The sequence below is a fragment of the Anastrepha ludens genome, chromosome 6 (genome assembly GCF_028408465.1).
Source record: "Anastrepha ludens isolate Willacy chromosome 6, idAnaLude1.1, whole genome shotgun sequence".
Classification (NCBI taxonomy): domain Eukaryota; kingdom Metazoa; phylum Arthropoda; class Insecta; order Diptera; family Tephritidae; genus Anastrepha; species Anastrepha ludens.
The window spans coordinates 55,644,489-55,668,274 of NC_071502.1; the positions used below are offsets into that span (position 1 = coordinate 55,644,489).

At 35.4% G+C, this 23,786-nt stretch overlaps 6 protein-coding genes across 11 annotated transcripts in view; 2 read left to right on the plus strand and 4 right to left on the minus strand.

Moving 5' to 3' along the window:
- Positions 1–1,440: 1,440 nt before the first annotated feature.
- On the minus strand, positions 1,441–3,429 carry LOC128868256 (CDK5RAP3-like protein). 2 transcript variants are annotated; one of them, XM_054110125.1, is made up of 4 exons: positions 3,323–3,429; positions 3,080–3,254; positions 2,115–2,987; positions 1,441–2,045 (listed from the first exon to the last, which is right to left on the minus strand). In XM_054110125.1, the coding sequence occupies exons 1-4, from the start codon at positions 3,326–3,328 to the stop codon at positions 1,540–1,542; spliced, it is 1,560 nt and encodes a 519-aa protein (XP_053966100.1). In that variant the 5' UTR covers positions 3,329–3,429; the 3' UTR covers positions 1,441–1,539. The 2 variants fall into 2 exon arrangements, with proteins under 2 accessions (XP_053966100.1, XP_053966101.1); XM_054110126.1 differs by lacking the exon at positions 3,323–3,429 and having other exon boundaries at positions 3,080–3,260.
- Positions 3,430–3,638: 209 nt separating this feature from the next.
- Positions 3,639–4,989, minus strand: LOC128868257 (uncharacterized). Of its 2 annotated transcripts, XM_054110128.1 has the most exons (3): positions 4,732–4,989; positions 4,554–4,670; positions 3,639–4,493 (listed from the first exon to the last, which is right to left on the minus strand). In XM_054110128.1, exons 1-3 carry the CDS (start codon positions 4,811–4,813, stop codon positions 3,712–3,714), a joined length of 981 nt encoding a protein of 326 aa, XP_053966103.1. In that variant the 5' UTR covers positions 4,814–4,989; the 3' UTR covers positions 3,639–3,711. The 2 variants fall into 2 exon arrangements, with proteins under 2 accessions (XP_053966103.1, XP_053966102.1); XM_054110127.1 differs by having other exon boundaries at positions 3,639–4,670; positions 4,732–4,987.
- A 1,116-nt stretch (positions 4,990–6,105) lies between these two features.
- LOC128866629 (hyccin) lies at positions 6,106–8,561 on the plus strand. The gene is made up of 3 exons (XM_054107511.1): positions 6,106–6,172; positions 6,237–6,992; positions 7,043–8,561. Exons 2-3 carry the CDS (start codon positions 6,322–6,324, stop codon positions 8,100–8,102), a joined length of 1,731 nt encoding a protein of 576 aa, XP_053963486.1. The 5' UTR covers positions 6,106–6,172; positions 6,237–6,321; the 3' UTR covers positions 8,103–8,561.
- Positions 8,562–8,893: 332 nt separating this feature from the next.
- On the minus strand, positions 8,894–10,109 carry LOC128866630 (tRNA N(3)-methylcytidine methyltransferase METTL6). Its single transcript, XM_054107512.1, has one exon. It carries the CDS (start codon positions 9,942–9,944, stop codon positions 9,051–9,053), a length of 894 nt encoding a protein of 297 aa, XP_053963487.1. The 5' UTR covers positions 9,945–10,109; the 3' UTR covers positions 8,894–9,050.
- A 1,691-nt stretch (positions 10,110–11,800) lies between these two features.
- Positions 11,801–20,516, plus strand: LOC128866087 (uncharacterized). Of its 4 annotated transcripts, XM_054106586.1 has the most exons (5): positions 11,802–12,975; positions 16,793–16,899; positions 17,056–18,615; positions 18,707–18,955; positions 19,857–20,511. In XM_054106586.1, the coding sequence occupies exons 1-5, from the start codon at positions 11,957–11,959 to the stop codon at positions 20,348–20,350; spliced, it is 3,429 nt and encodes a 1,142-aa protein (XP_053962561.1). In that variant the 5' UTR covers positions 11,802–11,956; the 3' UTR covers positions 20,351–20,511. The 4 variants fall into 4 exon arrangements, with proteins under 4 accessions (XP_053962560.1, XP_053962561.1, XP_053962563.1 ...); XM_054106585.1 differs by having other exon boundaries at positions 11,801–12,975; positions 16,793–18,615; positions 19,857–20,512; XM_054106588.1 differs by having other exon boundaries at positions 11,802–11,909; positions 16,793–18,615; positions 19,857–20,516.
- A 1,476-nt stretch (positions 20,517–21,992) lies between these two features.
- LOC128866159 (myotubularin-related protein 14) overlaps positions 21,993–23,786 on the minus strand; it is a 33,970-nt gene continuing 32,176 nt past the window's right edge. Inside the window, exon 7 of the mRNA XM_054106680.1 lies at positions 21,993–23,726. Coding sequence (XP_053962655.1) covers positions 23,603–23,726 — 124 coding nt within the window. The 3' untranslated portion in view covers positions 21,993–23,602. The remainder of the gene's footprint in view (positions 23,727–23,786) is intronic.

Sequence of the window (23,786 nt, forward strand, 5' to 3'; positions counted from 1 at the left end):
AGCGATATAGCCAAAATATATAAACATGTTTGAAAAGAAAATATGTATATGAAATTCATACATAATATAAATTGTTCACCATCAAACGAAAATCTAAAAGCAAACACTTGGAGCCAAGTGCAAGTTTAATGTTTTGTTTTTAATCTATTCCGTATGAGATATATGTATATAGGCGGCCGTCGTAGTCGAATGGGTTGGTGCGTGACTATCATTCGGAAGAAACACCAAAATAATAGTAAACATTTTTTCTGACAGCTATCGCCTATCGGCAGGTAATGACAAACCTCATATATGTATATATATGTATGTATATATTTATGTATGTATATATATATATATATATATATATATATATATGTATATATATATTTGTGTATATATGAGCTATAGGCTATGTTCAGAAACGCATTATAATGCGCAGTACTTGCAGCGCTGGCAGCACTGTCAATGTGACAATTCATACAACTGATAGATTTGTTGCAAAATTGCAAATAGATTTGTTGCATTTATGAACGCGCTGTGCAGTAAAATGGAATTGTTACTAAGTTTGGTCATGGACGATGTATGTGAGGAAAAAACCGATAGTCTTTTATTAAATTTAAGAAAAAAAAAACCGTGTAAAACTTAAAAGAAGGACATATCTTGTCAAAAGTTTAATATCAAAACGGAAAATACCCAAAAATAAGTATTTTTTTGAAACAATAAAATCGTTTCCCGAGGATATATTTTATTCTCATTTTCGAATGAATTGGTCCACTTTTGAGTTAAGTTTTTGATATCCAGTTGCATCAGTATTTTTAATCAAATGTTTTATGAAGTATCTGAAAGCAGCTTTAACTCCAGTTTGGTTAAGTGCAAGGACTGGTCGTTGTGGGAAACCATTAGAAAAATGTTTATACATAACTTATGGAAGTTATGTAATAGCAGGGTCACATTCCGACAGCTTTCGCTTATATGTGATGAGTAAATTAGAAAATTTTCGCTGGGCGATGTTTCTATCTATTTTTAAATCTTTATTAACTTTTTTTACTTCATCTACGACCTTAGCCCAGAGCACGCTCTTTTTCCTCCTTCCCGACGTGAACTCGTTCTCCATGCTCAGTCGGACTCTGAGCAGTAATTTTATCTCCGATGTACTAAAGTAATCACTAAAACCAAGAAAAGTATAATAAAATAAAGTTTAAATATCGTATTTTTCATACATTTTTGTATTAAAAGCTAAAATAAATAATCACCACTTTTCATCAGACATTGTACTAGCGTATTTACTGGCGGTGTGAAAATTTTTGCTGCAAATAATGCACGACTTTTGATACAAAAATGACGTTTAAGAACGCGTTACATTTGCAGTACTGCCATATTTGCATTTTTGAACGCACTGCTCACTCTGAAATGGTATGTTGCGCATTATAATGCATTGTTGAACATACCCATATGTAGTTAGGATTAGGCATTTTTTCTTTAATAATTTTTTAATTAATTAATATTTGTATATTTTTACAATAACGAAATAATTACAAAAGATAAAAAAAATTTAATTTAATTTACACCTCCTATTAAGTTTACTATACGATTTTTGTAACGCTTAGAAATATCATTCTCGATGTTCAATTGCAGCTTTTTTGTTTGTGATACAAGCTCAGCTAGCACTGGATTTAAATCCACACGCTGCTGCATCAACTCTATAGAGCGTTTCTTAAGAACTTCTTTTGTATCACGTATTTTGTCCACAGCCTTCATCATTTGCTTCAACTTAGTTGCTAACAAATCAGCATATTTTGGTGAATGTTTCAGTTGGAAAAGGTGGCGCGTTTGCTCACTGCATATTTCACCCAAAATCTGTTCTATATTCGTTAACATTTTCCGTATGCTCACAGCATCGTAAGTGGAAATGCTATCCATTAGCGAGAACATAATGTTGCTGGATGTGTCTAATTGATTAAGCTCATATAGGCGCATGCATAAAAATGCTTCAAGCTCGTAAATTTCATCCAAAAACCTATCACGATAAGACGGCGAATCAAGGATAGTAAAAGCCTGTTCTCCTAAATTAAAAAATGTCATTCATACATATAAATGTATGTACGTATATTTTTTAAAGCTACTAATTTTACCTTTAGCGATGCCTCCATCCATACCTGCGCCCTCAACAACAATTCCATATTCTTCAATGGGTATGTCAAAATTTATCTCTACTGCAGCACTTGGTTCACTCTCGATTCCCCAGTCAATGTCAGCACTATTTTCGTCCAAATTTACTGCATCCTCTTCTTCTAACGGACTATTGTTATCCTCAAACGTAAATTCGCCAAAGTCGATAATTTCTGCTGAAATTGTAGACGAAGTCCCTCCATTATCATCACCTCCAAAATCAATCTCGTTATCACTAGCAGCAATTGCTACCGCATTAGCATCACTTAAGTTTAATTTAACTGCCGGTTCTTCGATTGTCAAAGGCGCTTCTTTGTGTACATACTGATAAACAGTTGTATTACCGAACTCTATAAGGTAACGCAATATAGGTAAACAAGGTTTTTCGCTACCTTCGGAAAATAAATTGATTGCCTCTTGTAATTTGCCAATATTACGTATTGAATTTTCATACAATCCGGGTAAATTACCCAAAACTTGCAAGAATTCTTCCCGCAAATTTTCACCTTTAATGCCCAATTGTTGGAGCAGTAAAGCATGTTCGGCTAACAATTGCGCTTCCGGTTTTCCAAGATCGTGGACACGTTTTAAACATTCATCGCTTTGTTGTTCTAATTTTGTCATTTGCTTCCGAACTCCAGGTATTTCATAATTTACATTACGTACATAAATTTGCGCAGCCTCGGCAAGATAGACGTTATCTTTTTCATAAAAACGTAGTATCTCCTGCCAATCCTTCATTCGTTGACTACCGTACGTACCAAACACGCTTTTAGTATCTTTTTCAGTTTGCTTAAGTATCTCAACTATCTCCTTGCAATGGTAATAGTTTATATCTGCAAAGAAACGCATAAATACATAACCATAAATAAGGTAGTTTTCTGCATCAGTAAAGCTCTATATATCTATTTATTAAAAATCTACTTACTTGTGCCGGACAATAATTTGATCAACTGATCATTTGCTGGCATATCCTGAAGTGCATTTGAAATCTTGGTGCGTATGTCCCTGATATTTTTCTGAATAGTTTTGGGTACAATTCTTCTACTTACTAGCCAATCTTGCAGCTTTAGCGTATGTATATCAATTGGAATGTCAGCTTCCTGCATTAAGAGAAATGTAAGGCATTTACCATAATGCATTTAAATAATAAGGAAATGTTTAAACTTACATTCATTTTTGCGAATTAAATACTCCAATCGTTGTCCACGCAAACAAAATTGTATTAAGTTGTCTGCTTCTTCTTCATTGCAAGTTACAGTAAAAAGATATCTGTGAATATCGATTTACCGATATTGCTGTTAATTTTATAAGGAAATAAACATGTAGAAATTAATAAATAAATAAATGAATTTAATTTTATATATTTATAAAATCGGTATGATACCAAGTATAGGCCTTATAACTTACAACCTAGGGTTATATCACAGTAGTGATAACTTTACTTTAATCAATTTTTTTTTCAAATAAATATATTTTGCAAGGAATAAATTTAAAGTTTTTCTTTTATTTATTATAAAAATGTTAAGTAATATACACTGTACAATTAAATTTGCACTACTAAGTAGCCTTTTTAGGAAATTCATTTCCTTTTACGTATTTACGAAAATCGGGATGCCACCAAGGATACGCCTTACAACTTGTAACTTGAGGATATTTCACAGTTGTGATAATTTTACTTGAAGTGTCTCCAAAATCTAATTCTAAATTTAAGCCGCACATATCTTTAGCAAGCATTTGCCGAGTGGCTAACAATATTACACGCGATCCTCCACCCTCATAAAGTAACTGATTGGGGAATGGTATGAAGCGTTCGCAACGTATTACTAGTAAACTAACTCCATCATTGATGTACTCTTTCGAGTTCTTGTACTGGTTTTTACACCACGATGAATTATCCGCCAATGTCTCCCAGTCATCTGTTTCGGTATCAATTGAAACTAATTCAGTTAAATTTTTGACTCCCCTCTTTTCAGTTATATTTTTCTGTAGAAATTTATAGCACATAATCCAAATACAATTCTCCTGTTCATGCCAAGAAGACACGTAGGTATATCCCAACATTTTGTCTAGTGAGTATCCTTGTTTTAAACGTTCTGATAATGGTGTGTATGTGTAAAATAGTGATTCTATCACACGGACACGCGTTGTGGCCATATCACAGTCGCGTATGCTGTGTGACTGCAAATGATCAGGCAGTGCAAGTAACCAATTGTCGTTAGCATTCGATTTCAAGCAATACTTTTTGTAGAGCATATTCCAAAACTTTCGCGTATTTACAAGGTCTGACGTTTGACGGCAAATTAAAGCGAAAGTTTGAACATATTCAGGTGGAATATGATCTGCAATGTGGTACCATATATCACTTTGAATAGTGTTAGAAAACAATGAAGGTTTCTCACTGTCACTTCGCTCCATTGAATATTGAAACCGCACCTGCGATTGCTTCGCACCCATGCATTTTCCGGAACGATTTCTTGTTTTTACTTCAACATATATATCATTAGGACGTAAATTTTCTATAAATCATGAAACAAATAGTACTATGAAAGCTCATTAATATTATTAAATACTACTTACTACATTTTCCTTTAGTTCTTATAAGCTTTTCTTGAATCACAGTTGTATCATCGTCGTTATCTACAGTGTCATCGGATAGCATTTTCCATGGGACAAATTAAACTAGGAGCCAAAAGCAATTGTTTTTATATTTGTATCCTTTTCGTTATAACCGGACTTTCGGTAGTTTCTTAAATTTTCTATAATATTCACAATATTAGGAGAAATGTAATCAGCTGTAAAATCCCCAAAAGTACTAGTTGGGATGCCACACGAGCTTGTCGTAAAAATGTACTTTTAGAAAGAACACTTGTGCTAAAAAAATTATCAAGGAACTTTACTTGGCGCTTAAGGTGCGGTCACATATGCATTAATTAGCAATAAATTCACATAATTAATCTACCCGTTCACATATGGCAGATTAGCGGCAAAATTGGCAATCAGCTGCCAATACTGTTTTGTAAGGTTCTTGCTCACAGAAATTATTTTGGTACAACATTTGGTGTGTTTAATTATTTTTAACGATATGAAAAAAAAACAAAGGGAAGAAATAGCTAATTTATTGCGCAGTTGGCTGCTAATATAAACAGTTGGAGGAAATCTGTAAATGACCTTTACTGAGGTTTCAAAAAATTATGGCAGCAATACGCATTTGAAATTCGATATTACATTTTATAACAAGTAATAAGAAGACGTTTATAGGCACACGCTTTTTTTGTGTTATATGAATGCATAGTTAATAATACCTAACAAAAATTTTATTAGAATTACGTCTGCAAATCTATTTTCTTTGCAGGTATCTATTTTATTTAGTTTTTACTTTGACGTTTTTCTTGACACCCGTAAAAATAATGATCTATTACACAGAAAACAAAATTGCATGAAACGACACTAACGGCGGCTGCTTAAAAATGAATTGATTTTACAACTGTATGGACGTAACTAGGTTACGCAAATAGTTTCTCTGTTTTTGACAGCTAATACGTTTTTTCAACTGTCTTCATTTTATTTTCTTGTATAAGCCTAAGGCTATTTAACAAAGTTGAATGATGCGATTACAATTTTGTGTTGTTGTTGTTGTAGCAGCATAATCATTCCTCATACATATATGGGGAATGCTGCTGAGGTGACAGTCCTTGGCCGGATATAAATCCGGGTCGCTCCGGTAACGTAGAACCGACTGTCGTGGGAACGACAATTTTGTGCTCATTGGGTCTGCATCCAAACCCTATACGTATATACGTATATATAAATATAATTGACGCTTACACCAGTTTTGGATGTTTGGTCGAGCTCTTCTTATATTTATGGAGTGCGTCTTGATGCTGTTCCTGCCAAACCCTATACTGTCTTGAAGTTGACATGCCTTTCTTGACTTTTAACTTCACCTTGGGATTATTATTGTGAATATGTGCTGGTTGTGTGAAGAAGCAGTTGTATGATGAATTGATAAATTGATTGGGTAAAAAAGTTACGTCAAAAATAGTTTTTCGCATCTTAATTAATCACATTATTTTTAACAAAAGCGATCTATAAGTGAGTGTGTAGACGCTGAGAGCATTTGTCGACAGAAACTGTGGAAGAAGTCACATTACACAACACAAGGTAACTATGGCGGAATCAATAGTACAAGATTGGTTGGCAGATTACCGTCGCGTTCAGAATCAACCAGCTGATGTCACAGCTTTCGCGGTGGAACATGAGACAGACCCTGAAATCGCTGAGGCCATTTATACAATATTCAGTGAGCGTCAACGTCACGACACGTTAGTTCATGATATATGCCACCAATTGCTATCGTTTTATCGTGCTCCCGAGGACTCGCTGCGGAAGTTCCCTTTACAATTCATTCCAGTATTAATATATACTTACTTACATGCAGTCGCCGCTGGTGACAAAAAAGGTGCTCGTAGTGTAGAAACATTGCTTATTTGCATTTACAATGCAGAAGTGTCCACTGAAGATGGCGGTCAACGTGTAGTGGCTTTCCGCATGCCAATATTAGCACAAGCGTCAGTCTATCATGAGGAAAAAAACTTACCAATGACAGATTTGCGACGTTGGGAAGAGAATTGTAATCGAGAAATTAAATGGGGTCCACATGCGCAGATAGAGGCAATTACGGCCCAAAACAGACTACGTATTATGACTGCACTAATGTTCTGCTATAATCAGCAAGTAAGCCTCACACAAAAATCTGCGCTAATACATCTTTGCCGAGTAGCATCACAGTTAGTTAATCAAGGTTTCTCCAAGCAACATGCACACCGAATATCTTATGGGTAAGTAAATCATGCACACTAAACTTAACTAAAACTATGATTAATTTTAGTTCTGATTCGAGTGGCGCACTTGTGCCTAAGTCGATAACACCGCGTATTCCACTTTCTTCATCATTCCTTGTTGAGTTGGTCCATGCTATATATTTCGCAATGTTTAATGGTTTTGGCACTGTAGCCATACAGACATTGGACGACATACATCATCGAGCGTGTTTCGAAATGTATACTGAGCTTTTACTGGTAACGAGCGCAGTGCGAAATTCACTGCACGCGAATCCTTCAGGCCAGCCTAGTGATGGTCCTATGGGACTCAGTGTGGCTCTCACACCTGCCACGAATACTGTGACCATTGCCATATCCAAATCCATGATCACCAACGCATCATTCCGTACTAAAAAGTTGCCCGACGATATACCCATACAAGTTCAGGATCTTACGATGCCACAAGCGCCTCCAATGTTGGCTAGTGTCACTGAAGAGGTAGATCTTAAAGATCAACTACAGACACAAAATACATCATCACGTAACTCCATAATACGCCCCAGCATGGAGGGTATTAAGGCGCAAGCACATAAAGCGTTAATCGCAGGTTTTAAAAAATCCAAAGACAAAGAAAAGGAAAAAGATAAAGATAAGGAGAAAGAGAAAGAGAAGGAAAAGGATGGCAAGAGCAGTGCTGCTGGTGCGACAGGAGAGCCCCCAAAACCTCCCCTACGGAAATTCGAAAAGCATACCCAACGTAACTCATTGCTACAATTGCAAGCCGAAGGTACGAACATGACAACGACCGATTTCGAAAAGAGTCCATCATTAGCTGGTATCAAGAGCAAAACATACGATTCAATGGATACAACGGAATTGCTGCCAATGCAATCGTTACTTGCTAATGAAAATGGAAGTGGCAGCTTCAGTATTGACAGTGAACTAAACGGTGGAGGTGTTGGAAATTGCAACATGCTAAACAACAGTAGCGTGGCCAGCAATACAAATTCACTTACGAGCAGTGACTTAATAACAAAAAGCTTTGATTCAAGTATTGAAATGCCGCAAATTGTTGGCGGTGTTGTTGTTGGGAGCAATGCCAAAGTGGGAGATGTGAGTATGGATTAGTGGATGTAGGCTTCCAAGATGTGTAGTTTTTTTAGCTTACGCGTATTCAAATATAAAAGCTATGAAAGATTTTTGTGTGGGTGCCAATTGTAGGGTGGAATGCTTCCCACATTTATTTTTATCGAACGACAAATTTCCTTAAAGCTGTTAAACATAAGAAAACGTATATACATACAATTAAATTTTAATTTATGAATAAAACAAAATATAAATAATTGTTGCTAGGTTTAAATGGAATGAATGAATATTAGTGAATAAGTGATTGCGGGTTAAGGAAATCTAATGATACAAGTAAATATATGTATTAATAATATAATATAAATAATAAGAGCAGAATACTATTCTACACATGAACAAATAATTCTTACATGTATTATTGTTACCCTACGTCTTTGTTAATTTGGGCAGGAAATAAATTTTAATCACAACCTGGAAAGAAGCTGTGAACTAAAATCGTTTGTTAAATGTAGTTAGCTAGGAAGCTACACCGGCTATCGTTATGCCTTTATTAAAAAATAGTTTTGAAGGTTTAATTTTATCATGGGGGAAAAAAATTAAAATTAACCGCTTTAAAAAATGTGTTTTTTTTGTGTTCCTTTGCCTTATTTAAACAAGTAAACTTTATCTATTTCACATTTTTTTCAATGGTACAAGACAACCCCTTTTGTATATGTAGATAACTACGATCACTTTATAAATCATTGAAAATTCCTATTTGTAAATTACAACATGTATTAAAATTGTCACCAAGAAAAATTATAAAAAACTATAAATTAAGCGAATTACAAAAATTCTTATGTTTCAAGAATTATAATTCTTAATCCACAACTGATAAAAATAGATATATTTATTCAATGTTATCTAACAAAATGTTATCTATTATTAAACTCAAATAATAAAGCTAATAAATGATTCTTGATGAATTCAAAGTGTCATTTCTGCCCCTTACTATCTCTTCCGAAACTTCGCTTGCAGAAAAATACGCGGCACATCGATTCCTTCTTTGATATTCAGTGTACGTCTGTGAACGTAGGAATTTTCAATAACTTCAAATTTGTCCGAGTCTGTAAACAATGCTGTTAGTTCCTTCTCAGCAAAAAAATAACTTCTTGTGCCATCTTGCCGCATGTAAAAATTCTCTGCGATCTTGTTACCAGGCTTGAAACGCAACTGCGCCATATCGTAGCGTCCATAATCGCGGAAGAGCACAATCCCGCCCGGCTTTAGTAGACGATAAATATTTTCTACAACGACGGCGAATTTATGTGGATGTATTGCAGATAATACAAATATCATTGTGATAATATCCAAGGAACATTCCGATATATGAGTGTGTATCTGATCCGTGGTAATGTCACATTGGAAGGCGTGTATTTGACGTTCATCGTACAGTGGATTCGAGCGCACGAATTCAATGGCGCGTGGTGAAAAGTCGCACGCGTAGTAAAACCAACCCCTGTTAACTTTAAAATTTATCTTTTGTTGTTCCTCTATTAATGGAAATATCAGATTTCCAACTCCACAGCCGACTTCGAAAAGACGGCGCTGGTCTTTGGCATTGCCGAATTTCTGACCATCGTTTCTTCCTTGCGTCTCCTCCAGCAATTCTTCAAATTCACGTGTAGTCCAGCGACGGTCTTTGAAAAAATTGGTTTCGTTGCGTTTATAGAAAATATCCCAATGTCGTTGGGCTTGATCTTCAAGCATCTTGGCTTTGAATTCTGGCACTAGGCGAGTATCTTGAGCTTTCAAACGATTTTTCTCTTCGTCTGTGAGACATTTATCAACTGTAGTAAATATGTCCTTGAGAAGGCCAACAGAATTTGAATTCGAGCTTTCCATATTTACCAGCTATTTTCATACTCCAGTTGTTTATGTTCAATAATTAATGAAAATGTTAGTTCTATGGTGTAGTAACAATTTTATTACACCATGAGTTAATTGGTTTTATTGTGAATTATATGGAAAATGTCAGTCCAGAGGATCTCAAACATTTTATCAACTGTCGAATGCATAAAAAAAATTTGCTCCGAAAGTGAGAGTAACAAAATAAAGTTATAGAGAGAAGGCGATTTATTATAGTTGACAGCAACCACATATAAGTAAAACCCTACATGTATTTGTTGTTGTCTTTGGTACAAGCATCAAGTCAAAATACAATACAATACGAATGTAAACATACCAATACATACAAACAAAGCATAGCATTTTGACGTAAGCCATACCTACGGCGAAAAATTCAGCTGGGTGAATGCTGTCACCTATAATAAATCCACCTTGGAGAGAACTTCGTGCATCGAAAACGCGCGAATGCGAGTGCTCCAAGGCGAATTGAGTATTGAAGGTGGCTCCATAAAAAAACAATTATTTTACTCTGACGTCATCTCCCTTCGCAAAACATAGCTAACAAACAAAAGTAGGAGAAATTACATGTTTGTGAAAATTGATGCTATTGATTTAATTTGTGAGATTAAAACTAAGCAAACTAATGCAAAAAAACTAAGCAAAAATGCAAGTTCTGCGAGTTAAATTGTTAAAGCACAGACTAGTGTCCTAGCCAAGAATGATAAAGAAGCAGATTGCGCCTTCCGAATTCGCCATGTCGTAAGAGTCCATCAATAAACAAAGAAGAGAAGGCGAAAACAATGGAAACAACCAAAGACAAGAAATTATACGCACACACACTTAAAGTACGTTCACATATGCAATAATTACCAATAAATCCACAAAATTAATCTATCCGTTCACATAGGGAAGATTACCCGCAAAACTGACAACCAGCTGTCAATACTGTTGTGAAGAGGCTTTCTTCATAAAAATTATTTGGTTGGAATTTTGCGGTGTTTTTGGTTTGTTTAATTATTATTAACGGTATAGAGGAAAGACAAGAAGAAGGAATAGCTAATTTAATTGCGCAACTGGCTGCTAGTAATAAACAGTTGGAGGAAATCTGTAAACGACGTTTACTGAGGTTTCAAAAAATTATGGCAGGAATACGCATTCGAAATTCGATATTACATATTATAATATGTAATAACGGGGCAAAGCGTTTATGGACACACGTTTTTTCTGTAATATAAATGCATAGTTAATAATACCTAGCCAAAATTTTATTAGAATTACGTCTACAAACCTGTTCTCCTTGTAGGCATCTATTTTATTAAGGTTTTATTCGGATGTTTCTCCTTACATTCGCAATAATAATTATTGATAACACAGGGTTGTATGTAAAAAGGTGTGGTTATTATCTAGGATTTTTTCATAATCTGAGATTTTGGGAGAGAAATTGTAAATGGGAAATCTGGCTTTTTAATTACAGATTGGGAGATAAGCACGAAAAAGTAGATCATCTACTTATATGTGAAAGTATATTCACTTTCTAGCAACGGCGTCTTCCGCATAAAAACACAAAAAACTGCATTTGGCGGCTTTATATTCATTTGTGCTTTATCCATTTAACACACGGCACTTCATTTGCATTAGTTTTGTTGAGTTTCAATCTCACAAAACTCAATATTACCAAGGCATTCACTGAGTTTCACACATATGCATGTTCTCTTCCTTTTATTTGTTTTGTATTGTTAAGGAGCTTGACGTCACACTCGTCAAAATCACGAAAAATAATGTAACTGTTTTCGAAAGACGCCACCTTTCGCATTCAATTCGCTTTGGTGAAATATAATATATTCATTTTGGCTTCGGGTGAACGTACTCGCCGACCTAAAATCGAATTTTGTAAAAAAAGCTAGCGTAGATGACAAAGCTAGTCTTACGGAGGATTGAAGATCATATCGAATTGAATATTTGGTAAATTGAATGTGTTTTGTGGTTTAAAATTATTGAGTAAAAAAAAAATGAGCTCGGAAATTCCTACAAGTACCATCTTTTGCTACCCAGACGATGTAAAAGGCCAATCAAATGTTGAGGTGCTCAATGTAAATAATGTTGATTCTTCAGGATGTGTTGTGCTAAATGACGAAAAGCTTTTGGAATTAATACAGTTGTATCCATTTTTGTACAATCCACGTGTGCGTCCATTCCAGGATGCCGATTATGACGATTGGGCGTGGAATCGAATTACATCGGCATTCAATTTAACTTATACGGGCTTTCTGCCACCCGTCTTGTTTACCAAGGATGACTTGTTGCGTCGGTGGAATAAGCTCCAGCCGATTATAATGAAAATGGCCAAAATGTTGGATTTAACTGCAATACCAGAACCATTGCGTCAGATAATAGTGAAGATCAACATTCAGCTTGAAGATCAAATAACAGATGTACGAACAAATAACTTAACCCAGGCGCAACAGATCATATACGACAACATGAAAATGGTTGAGCAGTTACCATTAAGCAGACGCTTACAATTAGAGGCTGAAATGATGGACTTAGTATTAAATACCGAATTAGATTCCAAAGCCACTATAAAGTTAACTGATGCAAATTTATCGAGTGTTGATGATGAATACGAAGAACTACTTGATTTGATGGATATTAAAGAATTAATAGTTTTAAAATCTACCTATAAACCTTGCATGACCGAGATTAAGGACAATTCACAGGAACAGTTAGTGACAAGTACCACGTCGAATGCATCATATGAAACTAGTTTGCTCAGCGAAAATAGCTCAGCTAGAATGCCCAAAATGAATAAGAAATCAAAAACTATTAAAAAAGTTTTACCAAAAATTATAAGCGAAATTCCAGCAGGGCAGATCTCCCTATTAAAGTCGGCAACACAAACTCAATGGTTCCCTCTAAAAGATTCCTCCAAGTATGTAAAACGTTGTTTAGTCCGAATAAAACGTACAAATATGGAAGACTACATACCATTGTCATATATAAGCCGACAGCGCAAAACTTCAACGCGCACGTAATTGTTTCTATTATTTGTGCTATATATGTATATGCTATATATGTATATGCTATATATAACAATACTCGTAAAATATTTATTAATTTTAAGAAAATTAAGTATTTTATATACCTTCAGGTATGTCATAATAAGTGAATGTAATGTAGCAGATATTGGATACAACTAAAATAATAAAATAATACAGAACATTTTGCTGGACTCAATTTAAGCATTCGAGTACGAGTTTTTCACAATTAATTAATATTATACATATATTTTTCAACCAACTACAAAACAAACATTATTTCAGTAGCTTTGTCTGCCCTATAGCGGTTATTGAAGTCTTTCCCTCGAAATCGAATGGAACAAATCGTTCCTTTTATTACATATTTTTGGCTTTTTTAGTAAACGTGTATCATTTATAATATCGGTGAGGGGTACTTCTCGAATCATTTAAGGGGTTAGGGGTAGTTAGAATTAAAAACAAAAATGGATTTTTTTGCATTTTCTTAAAGTATAATATCTTAAAAATATTGTGTGAAAATTTGAAGTGAATTCGAGTTATTCAACAATTAACAAAGGGCGCTCGGGCGCTCCGGTTTAATAGCAAAAATTTAAATGCGTTTTTCGGAAAACTATGTTTTTGACGTGATAACGTTTTATAATTCGATTTAGCCGGCTGCACGCACGAAAAAATTTGCACATTCGATTTATCTTGCTTGAACTGCAAGCGAGAGCGCGGAACGACCCCCGCATTCGGCAACGTTCGTCATCTGGCTCTCTTCTACTTGAGTGAGCATATGTATGTATGTATGTATGTATGTATGTGCGCATATGTATATAAATTCACATATTTGTTGTAGCATATGCCTTTTTATTGATTATTATCTATTGGGAGTTTCCGAATGAAAAATTTCACAGTATATTTTTAAGATACTATACTTTCGAAACATCGAAAAAACAAAAAATCAATTTTTTTATACAAATTTGATTAAAATGTTTACTAATTTTTTGATTCGACATTAATTTTAGATGAGAATTCATAGAGCATACAAGTGTTTTTAGTTTAGGGTTAATTCCACTAAAAATATGCACTTATTTATGAATTTTTTTTGGAAAGATGATTCATGTAAATTTATTTATCCAATTAGTATACTGTAAACTCATATTTATCCAATTAGTATACTGTAAACTCATATTTCAAAAATATTTTCAAAAATTTGCCGTCGACAGTTTTTCTCAGCATTGGATCATCTGAAATCAAAAAATCAAAGAGTTTTCATTAGGTAATCAATTGTCCGAAGTAACCCTGTCGAGTTAACATTTGAAGTAGAAGTGCGATTTTTAGACGAAAAATCGCATAATATTGTTTATTGTAAAATAAATAAAAATTGAAAAAAAACCTCCCAGGGTTACCTCGGTAATTATGTAGAGAAAGTGTGTACAAATTTCAGGAAGATCGGTCGAGTAGATTCAGAGAAAAAGTGTCCACCGACTAAAGTAATTTACTAATTAACTATTTACCCACTATCAGAGAACATAAAATAATTGTTTCTAAATTGTCTCCTAGTATTGGACTGTCCGGCACAGAACTTTTTTATAAGCTACTTGTGCTGTTTTCTGCAAGTTACTGTATGCTCATGCGCGCACTTGATGCACAGCAGCTGCGGTTGTCAAGCATTTAGAAATACATACATACATATATTGATGCATACATATGTACGGAGCCGCGACCATTCGACATGACAAAAATTAAAAGATTTACCAAATATTGGCAAATAATTCAATGCGAAATATTCCAATATTGACTATTTTCGAATGGTCAAGAAAATTGGCATATGGGCTGCTCGTTTTACGAATGAAAGTACTTTGCTCTTAGAACTATAAGCTCGAATTTATCAATGAATTGATATGTTGAACTGTTCGGCGCCGCCGCGACTATTTCAGACTGTTCAGCACTATGGCAACTTGAGTGATGGCCGCTACGGCTGCGCCTATTAATGCATTTTGTTCTTGTAGTCGCTAAGCATAAAATTTTAGCTTTGGACGACATACGCATTTACAGGAATAAAGTGAGTGGCCCGTGTGTGCAGTTGTATGTACATGCATTTGTAAGTGTACTAATAAGCTGGAAGTTAAGTACACAAATATGTACGTACATAGGCTAGGCCATGATTCTACATAGTTGCCATAGTATAGCATACATATGTATAAAAAATTCAGATATTTAAATTTGCATATACCATCTTCCTGTGTGCCTGGCAATGAAGCGTTTCCTATAAAGAATTTTTTGATTTGATCAATATATATATATTATATGTCAAAACACATATACATATGTATGCACGTACATAGTCTAGGGAATCAAGTGTGCATACGCACATACAAATATGTACACGCATATGCAGAAGAGAATTGTTTTAGCATTTGTTAGGCAGGAATTCGACTGTGGGTATAGTGGCAATTAATTGTTTTCGGTTCAGTAAAACGTATCTTTATTTTTAGTTTTTAATTACAATAATACTTAGGTTAAAATTAGGTTTAAGGAAGGATAAATGTCTGTAATGCGAATTAATACAACGCGTCTGTACTCGCCGGCGATTCGATCAAACTCTGTGTTCAATTGCGTTTTTATATTGTCCTGTTATTGTCAGGGTTGCCATCGGGTCGTCCGTTCAGTCTCGTTGCCACATCGACCATTCGGATATTTCTTCCTAAATATGATAAGGCGATGCGCGTGAGGTAGGCCATGGTTCCTGCAGTGCGCATGTACATATGTATGTAATATGTATATATGTATGTAACATTATAAGAATTGAAGATGCAATTGAACTTTTACACAAACATAACTAACATAGTATATATTGATACATATATTGATATACATACATAAGTATATATCAATATACCAAAACACTTGAATTCTTGTCTAAAATTAATTTCGACTCGAAAAATTACTAAAATGTTTCATCAAATTTGTATAGTTTTAAATTTACTAAAACGCACACACACCTAAATGTGAGGTTGTTTTATAATGTATTTTGTTTAAATTGTTCTTTTTAAATTAAATCAACAAACATTAAATTTACGCACAATTAAAGTTGGCGCATATTCATTCATCAATCATTTAAGTTTGTTTGAAAATGTAAATTGGATAAATTTTCGTTTATCAAGGGAACATAAAAATGCACAAGCAAAATGCCGTCGGCATTCGTCAATTTGATTTCATACAGAAACCAGAAACTAAACAGAGCCAATGTACTTGTACATAATTCACTGTAATCAGCTCTGTTAAGAACTTCCCCGCTGTCGAGTTGAGCGAGGTGAAAAAGTGTTCGCGGTTTCACTTCATTTTTGACAATTCACACTATTCGTAGCTCGTGAGAATTCTCTATCATTAACGTCCTCTGGGAACAATTTTCTCATATATCATACACATTGAGGAGGGCTTTTTAAAAGCTAGAGTTACAAAAATTTTAATGTTTCCAAATTTTAAATTTAAGATTTATGAACAATAATTTTATCACAGTTTATTCTTAAAATAAATTATTCAAAATTATAACTTTTAAATTCAAAATTATTAGAATTAAATTTGCAAAAATAATTAAATACCTAATTGAACAACTTTTAGTCAGTTTACTTGCTGAAAGAAATAATGTTAATACAAAATGTATTATTATTATAAAATAATAAAATCAAAAATTAAATTTTAACAGTCGAGTAGAAATTGAAACAATATTTTATTAAAGTATTTTGTAACTTAAAATGATTTTCGGAACGAAGAATTTTATGAAACATTTTTCTAAATTGTTTCGAACGACGATTCATTTTGCAGAACCGCTTACAATCGCACCATGGATAAACAACCTGACGAACCAGAGGATGTCACGAATGAGCCACTACCTTCGATGAGTGCCCCAAAAACAAGGGCACAAATACAACGTGAGTACAGACAGCGGATTGCTGCATCCCAAACTCCTGCACAGAAAGCAGCTGCAAGAAAAGCACGTAAAATAAGAGATCGATTACGCAAAACTGTTAACTTGGCTATTGCCAGTGGTTATTTTGAAGCTACAACTCCATCTTCATCTCGTTCAGGGGAAGAGTCGAACAATGTCCAACCTGTCCAATGTCAACAACACGCGCAACAATCTACCACCACTGAAGAACAACCTAATGAGCGTGTCAATCTCAAAAAGGAGCCACTCTCTCCGGCAATTCCTGTTCCCATGGAGGATCAAGAAGCTGTTGCATCTGCCTCTGCAATGCCATTTACAAAACGAATAACTGCTGCTCCAAAAACAAGAGCACAAATACAACGTGAGTACAGACAGCGGATTGCTGCATTGCAAACTCCTGCACAGAAAGCAGCTGCAAGACAAGCACGTAAAGTAAGAGAGCGAAACAAGAGATTACGCAAAGCTGCTAACTTGGCTATTGCCAGTGTTGAAGCTGTTGCATCTGCCTCTGCGACGCCATTTACAAAACGAATAACTGCTGCTCCAAAAACAAGGGCACAAATACAACGTGAGTACAGACAGCGGATTGCTGCATCCCAAACTCCTGCACAGAAAGCAGCTGCAAGAAAAGCACGTAAAGTAAGAGATCGATTACGCAAAGTTACTAACTTGGCTATTGCCAGTGGTTATTTTGGAACTACAACTCCATCTTCATCTCGTTCAGGGGAAGAGTCGAATAATGTCCAACCTGTCCAATGTCAACAACACGCGCAACAATCTACCACCACTGAAGATCAACCTAATGAGCGTGTCAATCTCAAAAAGGAGCCACTCTTTCCGGCAATTCCTGTTCTCATGGAGGATCAAGAAGCTGTTGCATCTGCCTCTGCGATGCCATTTACAAAACGAATAACTGCTGCTCCAAAAACAAGGGCACAAATACAACGTGAGTACAGACAGCGGATTGCTGCATTGCAAACTCCTGCAGAGAAAGCCCTTGCAAGAAAAGCACGTAAAGTAAGATATCAATTACGCAAAACTGTTAACTTGGCTATTGCCAGTGGTTATTTTGGAGCTACAACTCCATCTTCATCTCGTTCAGGGGAAGAGTCGAACAATGTCCAACCTGTCCAATGTCAACAACACGCGCAACAATCTACCACCACTGAAGATCAACCTAATGAGCGTGTCAATCTCACAAAGGAGCAACTCTTTCCGGCAATTCCTGTTCCCATTTGGATTCAAGAATCTGTTGCATCTACCTCTGCGACGCCATGTACAAAACGAATAACTGCTGCTCCAAAAACAAGGGCACAAATACAACGTGAGTACAGACAGCGGATTGCTGCATTGCAAACTCCAGCACAGAAAGCAGCTGCAAGAAAAGCACGTAATGTAAGAGTTCGAAACAACAGATTACGCCAAGCTGCTAACTGGGCTATTGCCAGTGGTTCTCTTGAAGCGACAACTACATCTTCATCCCGTTCAGGGGAAGAGTCGAACAATGTCCAACCTGTCCAATGTCAACAATCTACCACCACTGAAGATCAACCAGATGAGCGTGTCAATCTCAAAAAGGAGCAACTCTTTCCGGCAATTCCTGTTCCCATTTGGATTCAAGAATCTGTTGCATCTACCTCTGCGACGCCATGTACAAAACGAATAACTGCTGCTCCAAAAACAAGGGCACAAATACAACGTGAGTACAGACAGCGGATTGCTGCATTGCAAAATCCTGCACAGAAAGCAGCTACAAGAAAATCACGTAATGTAAGAGTTCGAAACAACAGATTACGCCAAGCTGCTAACTGGGCTATTGCCAGTGGTTCCCTTGAAGCGACAACTACATCTTCATCTCGTTCAGGGGAAGAGTCGAACAATGTCCAACCTGTCCAATGTCAACAACACGCGCAACAATCTACCACCACTGAAGATCAACCTAATGAGCGTGTCAATCTCAAAAAGGAGCCACTCTTTCCGGCAATTCCTGTTCCCATGGAGGATCAAGAAGCTGTTGCATCAACAGAATAACACAAATAGTAAGAAGTTAAATATCACATTACTATAAATTCACATATTTGTATTTGCGTATGCCTTGTTGTTGTTGTTGTAGCAGTACCTTTGCCCTATCAGTGTAGCGCAATCACCGGTCGTCTTCGTCTAGCTCATCTAACGGTAGGCCCAGGAAACTAGCTGTTTCGACGGGTTGGGTCCAGAGGGAGAGGGGTGTTAGATGAGTGGGTTTAATGGGGCATGTGAAAAGGTGGACATATGATTAGTATGTCGGGGTCGATTCTAGATAAGTAGGAGTTTAGCCTGCTACAATATCCAGAACGTAATTGTGCCAAGGTAACGCGGGACTCTCGGGGAAGTCGGAGCTCTTCGTCTGCGATTGGTGGTGGTTGGACTCCGATAACGGCATTCGGGGATCGGGAGCTTAAGAAGGTGGTGAGAGTCTCCCGATGAATACCGTTTATGGCCCGTCTGTACACTGTCCGATCCAGTAGCTGTCTGTTGGTTTTGTCTGAGATCTCGTCCGCGTAGTTGAGGAGATGCTTCCTAATGTGTCTGGGAGGTGGCTCAGGCTCGAGCAGGTGTCTGCACGGGTGAGGCCTGCGGTAACACCCTTGCATATGCCTTCTTCCTGTGTGCATGGTAATGAACCATTTCTCTAGGAAATGTAGGAAATGAAAGGGAGTGTTTCGAGTGTAATGTGTCTTGAAAAAGTCAAATCGATGATGATGTCTCGTAGTCGTGATGACTTATTAACGTCTAACAATCGAAATTGAACATATCTTTCATTAATTTGATAAATGTTTCGTAATTTTTCACGTTTGTGTAAATGTAATTTGATCAATTCCATTGCGATTCCATTTACCTCCTTCTCTATATCCATACAAAATATCTATCAAACAAATAAAATTAAAATTTTCTTCAAAGCTAAAGGCAAATACATAATCTGCTCGGACAATGCAGCTCCAAAATTAAAATTATGTGGGTCCCAGGGCATTGCGGAATTGGTGGTAACACCTTTGCTGACAAAGCAGCCAAGAAAGCTAGCACCTCACCAAGTATTTTTCACAACATTTACTTTAAGGCGGATATTAAACACAGAATCAATGCCTTTATTAAAGAATTCACACACAACGATTGGTGCAAATATCAGCACGCCTACGCCACGAAATAGGCCAGATATCCCATCGAATTGCTCCTCTCTGCAGCTAAAAATTTTCACAAGATGCCGTCTAAGTCATACTAAAATTAGCCACGAACACCTCCTAACTGGTAAAGCAGCCCCCGAGTGTAGTATATGCAACCGCCCACTGTCTATAAAGCACATTTTAGATCATTGCCCTAAGTTTTCCAATAGTAGGAAAAACATATTTAAAAACCAATCACCTTCCGTCGCATTAATCAAAATACTCACCCAATAATGTTAAAGATATATACAAGTTTATATACCAAAACAATCTATTATATCTTGTATAATACAATTAATGTTCCCTAATTTAAAGTTGTTATACTCAGTAATGTTAAGATATATTAGATAAACATCAGGCCGATAGTCTTAGTAGCTAGTGCCTCTTTTTGTAATATAGTTATTTATAATTATATTTCATTATTAATAAATAAATAAAATTTTCTTTTGGAAAATGCAACCATTCCATCAGTATTTTCTTATAACGTGACAGAACTATCGTCAGAAAACCGACTTTCAAGACAACCTCTTTTATTTTAAAATGGTGATCACTGTAACTTAAAACCTAACACTTGGTAGATTTCGATAAAATTTATACTGCTTTTGAAAAACATAAAAATCTCGTACCTGATCGAAGGATTTTTTCAAAAATTTCGATTTTTTTAAACAATTAATTGTCGGGTTTTTTCTCAAAAATCTGAAAAATATTTGTTAATTTTGAAAAAAAAGCTTCGATCACACACAAGATTATCTATTAATAAAACTAACTTCTGTTGTCCGATTGATTTTAGATGAATCTTCAAGGCCTTGTGATGATCACCTCAAGGGACTTCTGGAGAAACGGGCTCCACACAAACAGCGATAACTTTTACAATTATTAATTTTTTTTTTTTTAATTTTTCTAAAGTCAAGTCGAAACATGATGTACAGGGTTTGATTGAAAAGTAATGAGCCTTATGTTTTTTAAGCAGTTTTATTAAACCTTTTGGCTTATACAACTAATATTCTTCAAAATAGGACCCTTGAGCGTCAATACACCGCTGGTAGCGGTCCTTCCACTGCAGGAAACATTTTTTAAACTCATCCGCCGAAATCGCGTTAAATTCGGCTGTCACAGTTTTTTGGATCGCATCGATGGAGTCGAAACGCTTTCTTTTCAGGCGCGGGAACAAGAAGAAGTCCGGAGGGGACAGGTCTGGGCTGTAGGGAGGGTGGGGAAGCACCGGAACCCCCATCTTGGCTATGTTTTTATTTTTGTAAAATAAAGCAACTGACTAGACTGATTGACTAAAAACTATTGAAAATCATCATTTTTCGGGCCCGAGTGCCCCTAACCTCTTAAAGTAGTACATATTCACTATGTTTTTTTTATCCATATCCATTGTTTGACTGAAATGTTTTGAACACACAGAAATTAATATGTAATTTAATTTGCCGGCTTTAGTAGCGGCTTTTCGTGATTATATTTAGAGCTTTCACTAAGCGAAAAAGCCGTATCTTCAACTTGGCTATGATTAAGCGCCAGTGTTATAAATGAGCAGTGCTACTAAGGCAAAGACCGTTGTCGGGTATGTTAAGAAACATAATGCATATCTCGAGGAAATGTGTATTACAAACAACCCTGCATAATCGGTTTTATAATATATTCCTAATCGTTGGGTATGTATATACTCTCTTTGATACCTAAATTGCAATATTCAAATCTGCAACCAGTGAGAAATGAAACACATTATTTTAATTTATTATCATCTTTTGCATATATATTAATTTATTATTTTCGTTCGATTTTCTGAAATTACGTTCACTTAAGTTTATAAATAATTCCTCTTTATAGCGTAAATCGTACTTAAAAAGAGAAAAATAAAAACAGGAGGGAAAATGCTTAAAACACGAGTACACTTGTTCAATATCAAAATGTCATATCAAAAATACAAAATAGTGCGGCGGCAGCGTTTTTACTCATTGACTTTTACATAACATACATAAGCAGTAATTACAAAATGCATACCGTTCGTTATACATTTTAGCCGAACACAAAAAAAACCCAGTGTGAAAATGTGTAAAAATTATGTAAATAAACTTAAACAATCTATTTAAGAACTTATGTAATGAATGGAACTTAAATATAAAATGCAAAAAATAGCTAGTAGAAAGTATGTAGTTTCTGTTAGAACATAGATACATATGCACTTAATGCTAAAGTTAAAGCAATGGCCAGTCTGACGACAATACGCCCTTAAACATCTCTATAAATTTAATGCAAACATATGTATGTACGATGTATATGTATATACATTAGTTGGATAGCTTCTGTATTTAATGAAATTGTTTGGCTAAGTTCCAGTGTAACGGAAATAAATAAACACCACCTGAAATTTCAAAAAAATATTTCCGGGAAAATGAGACCTAATATAGGTTAGGAAATAATTTAAAAAATAGCGTTGAACACAAAAACTGAAGCAAAATGACCAATATTCATAATTGAGTAGACAGCCTTCTTTGAAATTTGGAAAAAAATTAAAGTTTGCGGGAAGCAGAAATCAATACGCCAAACAAAATACCTTTGTTGGTTACACAGCCAAGGACAAAACCAAGGATAGCTACTATAATATTTCAAGGATAATTGTTCGCCATTTTCAGTTCCGCAAACAAAGTTTTGTTGTATGTATGCTACTCATATGTCGAATGGCGAATATGGCGAATCTGAACCCTCTGAACTATTAATATTCGAATTGAGATGGTGATACATTATTTGGTTTCCCTCGAGACAAGTATGAGCTGATAATTGTTGTTGCAGCAGGAATGAACTCTTCTGGAATGTGACTGCAGTTAGTCCTCGATCAACTATAATGTTTAGTAAATCCGGTTTTTTACGATAATTTAAACCTGACGGTCACGTCAACTAATGATTAATCATGATCATACTGTCGCTATAATAACATTAACGGTCTTTCAACTGTCCACTCAATTTTGTGTACTAATTTTTTAGCTTTTTCTTTGTTTTAGGTTTCTTCAGTTTAATAATATTTCAGCCTTAAACAATTTCAAAATGAAGAAATGTGAATGGTGGTTCTTTTCAAACTAAAGTTTTCAACTAAGATTCCAGTACGATTTAGTACTTTCCACTAAACGTTTTGTATATCGCCTAATTGATTAAAAAAGTACAAATTTTTCTTGCTCTTGCATCTGATTATGCACATTTTCCAACAAACGAAAAACGAGGATATTTAAAAACATGTTTTTTAGAAAATACTCAAATTCTGATACACATGGATGTCTGAATTGGCCTAATAATCACAAGGAAGTAATCTTCTATCCTATAATTTATGTGCATATGTATGTATCACTCCACAAATATTAAATTGTCTTGAAGACAGTTAACATAACAATATGACAAAATGAGTTATTCTTGGTTGGTAAACTTGTGTTTGTGTATTTGAGTGTAAGTATGTATGTATGTATATACGCGTGTTTTGTTCCATCCGCCTTAAAACAGGGTACCAATTAACTTTCCAATAGTCATACTTGAACCCTCTCTGAATTTCAAGCCGACTCCTTTACCATAAGCGCGGATAAACGTAGCCCGGACAGCATTCAAATTTATTTCACGCCTAATGGAAATAAAGGAAATTTTAAATTAATATTTACTATATAAGCCTACATAAATACTT

Excerpts from the sequence above, each read along its gene's own strand:
- LOC128868256 (XM_054110125.1), bottom strand. Across the intron at positions 2,988-3,079 it reads CAAATTATTGTCCGGCACAA|ATATAAACTATTACCATTGC; the intron begins GTAAGTAGATTT and ends GTTTCTTTGCAG. Across the intron at positions 2,046-2,114 it reads GGATGGAGGCATCGCTAAAG|GAGAACAGGCTTTTACTATC; the intron begins GTAAAATTAGTA and ends TTTTTAATTTAG.
- LOC128868257 (XM_054110127.1), bottom strand. The coding sequence starts at position 4,813 with ATGCTATCCGATGACACTGTAGATAACGACGATGATACAACTGTGATT. Across the intron at positions 4,671-4,731 it reads AAGAACTAAAGGAAAATGTA|AAAATTTACGTCCTAATGAT; the intron begins GTAAGTAGTATT and ends CATGATTTATAG.
- LOC128866629 (XM_054107511.1), top strand. The coding sequence starts at position 6,322 with ATGGCGGAATCAATAGTACAAGATTGGTTGGCAGATTACCGTCGCGTT. Across the intron at positions 6,993-7,042 it reads GCACACCGAATATCTTATGG|TTCTGATTCGAGTGGCGCAC; the intron begins GTAAGTAAATCA and ends GATTAATTTTAG.
- LOC128866630 (XM_054107512.1), bottom strand. The coding sequence starts at position 9,944 with ATGGAAAGCTCGAATTCAAATTCTGTTGGCCTTCTCAAGGACATATTT.
- LOC128866087 (XM_054106585.1), top strand. The coding sequence starts at position 11,957 with ATGAGCTCGGAAATTCCTACAAGTACCATCTTTTGCTACCCAGACGAT. Across the intron at positions 12,976-16,792 it reads CGCAAAACTTCAACGCGCAC|AACCGCTTACAATCGCACCA; the intron begins GTAATTGTTTCT and ends TTCATTTTGCAG. Across the intron at positions 18,956-19,856 it reads TCAACAGAATAACACAAATA|CTAAAGGCAAATACATAATC; the intron begins GTAAGAAGTTAA and ends TTTTCTTCAAAG.